We start from the raw sequence: 7,886 nt of genomic DNA, 5'->3' as shown, positions 1-7,886 counted from the left end.
ACTGAGCGGCTGAACTGGTATCAGTGAGGCCACATTGAATTGTGCAGTGCACAGTGTGCATGTTCATGTGTTACAGCCCTGCTTTTGCTTAACCAGTGATCGTGCATGTGGTCTCTCTCCCAGGGACGGCCCGTGGTGATCTGTGACAAGGAGGACACCGAGACCATAAAGAACACAAAGAGAACCATCAAGGTGCCCCACTCGGTGGACTGCCTGCAGGGCATTCTCAGCGTGATCCCCTTACAGCTGCTGGCCTTCCACCTGGCTGTGCTGAGAGGTTACGATGTGAGTGATGGACCACTGTGGAAATTTAGATAGTTTCCTTCCAAGGTTTTAGCAATAGAATTTGATAATTCCATCATACATACATCTGTCACCTGTTGTAGTTCCATGGCCCAGTTTTGTAGGTTACATCCTGACATTTTCACACCCATGGAACCTGAAGGAATCTTGGTCGTTAGCTCCATGAGTGGAGATTACCTCCTTGGGGACCTTCCACCTGTTTTCCTTCTGTGTTTCTCAGTGGGGTAGCTATTGGAAATTCTTTGGGATTTCCTCACACATTGAAGGACTCTCAGCATTCCTGGTCCCTCATTCATTGTGACAACCACAGTGACAATCAAAACATTCTACTCTTAACAGTCTCTGTGGCAGTCACTATTATTTTTCTATTAGGAGGACTGCATTAACTGCCTCTGAGCTTTACTCTTGAGGGTCCAGTTGTACTTATCATTCCACATTTTCTGAGGGCAGAAAAATGGATTAATCTGTGTTTAAAAGATTTTAACATAGATTCAAGTCAAAAGGGCTCCTTCTGCTCAATTTCCACTTAATATAAAGAATTTATTCCAAAATCACATACAGCTAAAAATGTACTAAAATGTATCTTTCTATTGTAGTTTGTATAAAAAAATAAACACACAGAGAATGCTGGAAAACAAACAAAAACATCCCACTCTTACACATTTCTAGTGTCCCGGGAGAGGGATGCCAGCTCATAGAAGACCACAGGAGTTTTCCATGTGCTGAACTGGCTCCTTTGAAATTCTTGTTCTGAATTGATTTCAGGTTGTTTTAAGATGCATTATATTACTGTATTTCTAATCAAATTCTTTGTAGTCTCTAGTAAAGATGGTTAATGAACAAGTTGTTTTCTATTTTTATGGATTTCTTTGGTTATTTATTTGGCTGCAGCAGCTCTTAGTTGTGACATGCAAGATCTTTAGTTGCAGCATGGTAACTCTTAGTTGGCTTGCGGGATCTAGTTCCCAACCAGGGATCGAACCCAGGCCCCTACATTGGGAGTGCAGAGTCTTAGCCCTGGACCACCAGGACAGGGCTGTTTTTATGTTTGTATAAGCAAAAATAATTTGCTGATAGCAGCCGTCCCCAAGTGGCCCCCACCCCAGTTTGTATCATCTCTCAAATCTTACTCCTTTTTTTTGCAGGTTGATTTCCCTCGGAATCTTGCCAAATCTGTAACCGTAGAATAAGAAGCATCTGAAACTGGGCGATTAAACAACACAAGACACCTTTTGTATTTAAAACTTGATTTAAGATATCACCCCTTTAAGCCTTTTTTAGTAAATCCTTATTTATATATCAGTTATAATTATTCCATTCAATTTATGATTTTTGTGAAATTACCTCATATTTTCCAGTGATTTGTGGGGGAGTTTGAATAGTGGAATCTATGTTGGTATCGGTATCAGAGAGATTTAGCTCTCATTTTTTTTTAAAGGATGCTGAGTGTTGGATTTTGGGACCCTCCACTTCAAACTGAAAGGATTGTGTGTTATTAAAATAATTGGCATTTGTTTCAGGCATACATTCATATTTCATTCAGGGCAATGAAAGTGTGTTTAATTGGAAAGTGTGTTTAATTGGAATATTTAAAGCCAGTGACAATGTACTTGGATATTTAATTAAGGTTTTGCTAAGTTATAAAGAGAAAATGCCATGATTATTTTGAAATTTATTGTTTTGTTTTTAAATCAGTCTTTGAAACTTAAAAACTGAAAATTTCTTCATGGGATTTCTATCTCCGTTAACCTTAGTCTCTCAGATTTATTGCCTGTTTTCTGTAAATCAAGGTTTCTTAGGAAGCTAAGAAGTATAGTAGTGCATTGGTTTTCTCCAGTCTTTAGCAGAGAATGCTCGCACAATTTCATAGCACAGACTTTAAATCTGAGCTGCTTTGAATAGCTGACTTTTAATATGATTTTAAATTTGAAGATGGGGTGCAGATAAGTTGGATATCCTACTTGTTTTTTTTTTTTTTTAATCTCCTAAAAGTGGTTTTGGTTTCCTTGTATCTGTAGTTTCTTTTAAAAAATTACTGCTGAAGGACATTCTATCTTGTTCTTTGAAATCACCACATAGAGTTGCTATCAAATATCTGAAATCAATATACTGATGTTCAGAATTCTCTTCAGTTTTGTCCCAGAGAAGAATTCCTTACAGTTAATTTTAACTTCCCTTTACTGCTTTGTTGAATCAAACTGTAGTACCTTCATGCCAATTTGGAAACTCCTTGCAGTTGTTTGGAAGATTTGCAAGTCTTTTGACTAAAATTTGGCTAAATGTATATGATGGGCTAAAATTAGAAAAAGCTATCTGCTTTACACTTATATTAGTGAAGGATTATGTAACATTTTTCTCTCTGAATATTCTGTGTTTTACCCCTGAAATACACTTAGGAATGAAGGAAATGTAAATGTAAAAGTGATATTGAGGTGCCTTCAGCTTAGGCTAGTGTCAGAAATGGAAACTTAACAACTTAGATTACAAAATTTAGAGTAGAATACTAGTTTGACACCCAAAAATTATGAATAATGATTTCTTCACGGAGCTTTCTGGCAACATCTTGGGCATTACAAGGCAGTGTGTTTATGTTTTGGTTAAGTCCTTTTCCTTCAGAAGTTTTCATTTTTAAATTGAGAAGGTAAGATATTTAGCCTATTAAAGTTAGCTGAGCCTTTTCCATTTTCTGTGTTTGAACTTCTAGTAGCTATTGTAAGAGAAGCACAGAATTCTGCCTTGTGTTAACATTAGAGAAAGAATTGGCATATTTTAAGGTAATGCAGAAAGACTCTTAGATTGAGACTAGAAACCTGTTTTAAAAATGAAATAAAAAAAATGAAATAGGATTACTATTCATTTCATTATATAGCTACTACAGGTATAAATTGATTATCTATTTTAATTGTTTGTAGTAGTATTTTGTGTAGACTGCTAGTTTTAGTATGTGTGTAGTGTCATCCTTAACTATGTTATTTAAGCATTTTTATGAGCATGATTTGTAGCATTTCTGAAGTTCAGATTAGCTTTCTAAGTGAAACTGGTATGTGAAGTCAGTCGTTAGTTTCCAGTCTGTTTCCTCTCCCTCTTTGTGTGTGTGTTTGTGTCTTTCTCACTCTCAGACACACACAGATACACTACAGGCTAGGATAAGTTCTAAATCAAATCTCAAAAACCAATAGTAAGAAAAAAGAAGTGGTATTTTCCAAACAAACATCGTTTTTCTTCCCTACCCCTTTTTCTTGCTTCCTACACTGTTTAATGTAGTGGTTTTTAGATGCTTTTATGAATTATGAACACAAAATACTGTAATGAGGCAAACTGCTAGTAAGTGTGGATGCTCAGATAAAACCAATGTAATAAGTATAAGAAAATCATTTTTTGAGAAAGATATTCTACAAAAGTAGTCCTTCATATAAAAAATCCTTGTAGTACATTTAAAATTTAAATTCACTTGTGTATAACTTAGTACTCTTTACCCAGGCCATGAGTCCTTTTTAGGCCAAGGGTCATGTTAGCATGTAACACGTGGCCCAGTAAATGATTGTTACTTTGGCATCAGTCAGCTTTTCTGTCTTTTTAAATCACCTATGCCATAGGAATAAATAGTTGGAGGAAAGTTGATGTTAACTGTTTTTGGCTTGTTATAACTCAGTCAGCAGCATATTATGTGAAAGTCACTGTGCCAGAAACTGAAAAATACAGCCTGTTTAAAGTCCACCTGTCTCCCGGTGTACTTATCGCTCCTGGAGACTCGGGTCATTGGAAGGTACAGGGTGAGAGAGTGGCAAAATGGAGTTGAGCTTTTAAATGTTGGGAGTGAATTTGTTCATTTAAATGATGGTTCAAGTTTTGGTGTATATCATGTTCCTAAGAGGTGAAGTACATTTTGCAGAGTTAGCTGTTACCACAGGCAATAAATCCCTGTGTCTGTAGTACTGTAAGGAACAGCGGTTGTTAGATTTAGATACAAGGTGAAAACAGGCATCACAGCTAAAAGGAAACTGACACAGGTGACATGTAGGTGAGACTGTTGGTTAGAGAGCTAATAAAGATTTTCTTTAAGGTTCTTAGAAAGATGTTTCTGAGATGATATTGTCTTAACCTTTTGAATACAGATCTCTTGACCTGAGTTAATTATGGAACCCCTTTAGCTCCTTGGTTATATTCCTTTGACATATTTCTAGTAACTCTTGAAAGAGGGAAAACTATCTGAAATGTTTACCTTAACAAACATATTTTAAGAAGTCCTTTGGGGTCAGTTTCCTTTGTCTCTCTCTTTTTAATTAGGCTATATACTATAGCAGTAAAAGGGGAAGACAGAGGTTAATTATTATATGCTACAGCTTAAGTGATTTTTCTAATGAGAACAATGTCATTGAAAATGTTTATTTAAAAAGAATTCAGAGCTCACATTGAATTTATGAAGGCCAAAGAAATTGAAGGGAATGGTAAAGATAGCTAAAAAAGTGTTATAGCCACATATTTAATAGATTTTTTTATATCAGAATACCAGGTAGTGTTTTACTTGTGAAAATGTATTTCAGATTACTTTCTTTGTTTTGTTGTCTTAGAGCCTCAAGTTAAAAATTGTAACAATTAAATTATTCCCCCCCCCCCCCGCAATATTTAAAGATTGTTAATATGTCAGTGTTTCTCTAGCTTGACGAGTTTAACTCTCTTTACATCCATGATGATAACCAATAGGACGGATAATATTAGCTTTGAACTGATAGTATCCACGGTTAAAATAAAAATCATAGTTAACTAGCAAAACTGTCAAGTTATGCCATTTTAACTTGTGAATCTATAGTAACTTGATATCAATGTTACGGAATATATGATAAATAATGACTAATGAGAACTTTTTAAGAAATCTCAAATTACCTTTCTTACTACACTAGTTTTCAGAATGAATATAGAAATGATCCTGTTAGCCTTTTAAAACTGTTCTGCAGTAGAAATTTTTTTTTGCTTAAATAAAACTTTTCATATTTGTTTAAGTTATATTTCTTTTGAGCTGGAAATTTTAGAATCATCCTGGCTTTGTTTCAGTTTTCTATTGTTTAAGATGAATGTTTAGTTTACTGAGCCACTTAGTCATTTCGTCCTCATGTCTTCTCAGTCTAATGACTGTAATTCCGAACTGTGAATAAGTTACCCAAATCTTGCTGAGAATTACATTTTTAAGCAATTTGCCAATATTTGAAGTATATACTTGTTTGTCATTGTGTTAAAGATTTTACTGTACTAAGAATGTAGCCAGTATTTACTTTAGTTGTCAGTAAACATTTTTGATGCTAAAAGTTTATTCATTACTGTTGCTTTTAAAAAGAAGAAATATTACATTTATATTCAGAAGTCATGTCTTCACTCCAACATCCCAATTACTTTTAAAAGGATCATTAGATAAAACAAAGGCTCTACTTTTTCTGATGTTATGCTCTGTTAATATTATACTTATTCAAGTCTTTTAGAACTTTTTATGAGAATATGTTGTTTCTAGCGTGTATACAGTGATCAGCAACTTTTAAGTTGTTGATTGTTGCAAAAGAAGGGTGTTTAGGAGGGGTGAATAGTACAACAGCATATTCTCCAAATCTAAAGTTTCTATCATCTCTGGCAGTCTATTAATTGTAGAACAAAGAGTCCTTTTACAGGATCCTTTTATAAACAGCGAGCTAAAACTCTCTACGCTTAGTGCTTGCAGCACTGCTGTGTTTTGCAGGAGACAGAGTTGCGCCCAGCAGGCTTTGGATGAGTGGGTGTGCTGTGTTGCCCCCGTAGACTCGAGCCGTCTCTCCTCTCCCTCTTGCTCTGTGTTGCTCTGCAGTAAAGCCTGGGGCTGCCACATCAGCATGAGTCATTTTTTCCACAGGCCCATTTTTAATGTAAAATTTCACTTTGCTTCTAGTGAAAAGTTTCCTTTAAATCCTCTTCAATTCACTATCAGTAAGTATTTACTGAGTACTTTTAAAGGCCAAGAAATAATTTCCCTAGAAATTAAGAGGCCACTTTTCATTGGAGTGAATTTAAGGGAAAGTAAGTTCTTTAATTTTTTGGATGAGCAAAAGAAGTCCTTATTAAGTTTCTCTCATTATCCATGGTTAAACTGTTCTATCTCATTTTAGAAAATGCTGTAGAAACTTTATTAGCTAGCTTTAACAAGCATCCTGGAGATCAAAACTAATCTTGTCATAAGTCGCCAGGTTATAGGTCATTTGACCAGACAAAATTTATTACTGTCTTTTTGGTTAGTATGTATACAAGAGATTATTTCCACAGTTGAAAAGATATGTTTGTGGTCTTCATGTTAACATGATTCATAAAGTTCACACGTGTATTTTTTCATAAAGAATGCTGTTATGTAGCCAGATTTCCTTTTCCATATTTCAAAAAATATTTGAATATGGAGCATGGATATGTAATTGAAATATGGAATAAAAAGTGGAGCTTGTAAGCAACTGAAGAAGTGTTCTCTGGATAGAACTGTAGCTATTTCCTTCCCATTCATTTAACAATCTGCCTTTATATATGTTTATAAAAAGTAAAACATTTATGCCTGTTAGGAAAGCAATTGGCATGGTTTCATATGTTTTTAATTTCTGTAGTATAGTGAGTATTGCATTATTTCCAACAATGCAAATAAGTTATATTGTGGAACTCACAGCAATTTTACACCTGGGGGATCTTTAGGGGTTAATTTTTGCCTCTGTCACTCAGCTTTGTATGTTTTGAAATGGAGATAAATACTGTGTGATCTTAGAAGGAAAATGGCCAGAATTCCCGAGTTCTAGATCCATTGTACCTAAAAGGCAAATGATCACATGTTCTTAACTAATGTATTCTTAATTTGTGAGACCCAAAGGTTGATGTCCATTAATTTTAGATTGTCATGCAATAGGCAAACTTCAAAGGTCTAGATCTGTCAGGATCACTACAGTTTGTTTCTGCAAACAGCCCCTTTTAGGTGACACTGTTGTTGACATTAGGGAAATGCCAGTGTGGCAACAGCAAGGATGTTTTACTATGGCAAGGTCAATGTGAGATGGACTCAATTAGAAAGCTTTGTCTTCAAAGAATGCCCCACACTGGGATGGAAAATAATCTGAGACAATAAAAACTTTTCAGTTTCTAGGTAAGCAAAATTGCATTAAATTCAAGTTTCTTTCTGTGTTAGACTTGAATGTATCTAGCCAGTGTGATTTATGGGGGCTTTTGGTGGTTTTTTTCCCCCTATTTGCTTTGTGTGTAGAATTGTTTTGAAATATTGAGTATATTTGCTTTGAATTTTATCTCTTTCTGTTTTGTATTCATCCTTTGAATAAAATTGTAAATCCAATATTGATTTTATTCTTAATTTACTTTTACTGCTGCTGTGGAGAAACCAAGGAACTGTGGGAGATCTTTGTAGGTTTTCTGTCTGAAGTTCTTGGTTATTATCTTGGAATCATGTGTTACTGAAGTTCAAAGCATTTCTTTCTTTGAAAGAGACAATTTTAAAACTTACTCATATAGGTTGTCTCTTTGTGCTTTAAGTGAAGTGGAAAAATATACTGGTCTCTGAAATCAGAATTGACTTTACT

The 7,886-nt window shown here is 34.9% G+C and overlaps 1 protein-coding gene across 1 annotated transcript in view; it reads left to right on the top strand.

Annotated features, from left to right (window-relative positions):
• The window catches only part of GFPT1 (glutamine--fructose-6-phosphate transaminase 1), a 61,249-nt gene extending 53,607 nt beyond the window's left edge, over nucleotides 1-7,642 (top strand). Inside the window, exons 18-19 of the mRNA XM_020878611.2 lie at nucleotides 124-285; nucleotides 1,449-7,642. Coding sequence (XP_020734270.1) covers nucleotides 124-285; nucleotides 1,449-1,493 — 207 coding nt within the window. The 3' untranslated portion in view covers nucleotides 1,494-7,642. The remainder of the gene's footprint in view (nucleotides 1-123; nucleotides 286-1,448) is intronic.
• Nucleotides 7,643-7,886: the final 244 nt, after the last annotated feature.

Source organism: Odocoileus virginianus, chromosome 2 (genome assembly GCF_023699985.2).
Source record: "Odocoileus virginianus isolate 20LAN1187 ecotype Illinois chromosome 2, Ovbor_1.2, whole genome shotgun sequence".
In the NCBI taxonomy this organism is placed as follows: Eukaryota; Metazoa; Chordata; class Mammalia; order Artiodactyla; family Cervidae; genus Odocoileus; species Odocoileus virginianus.
The sequence above is the reverse complement of the archived record's forward strand: the minus strand, read 5'-3'. Positions and strand labels throughout refer to the sequence as shown.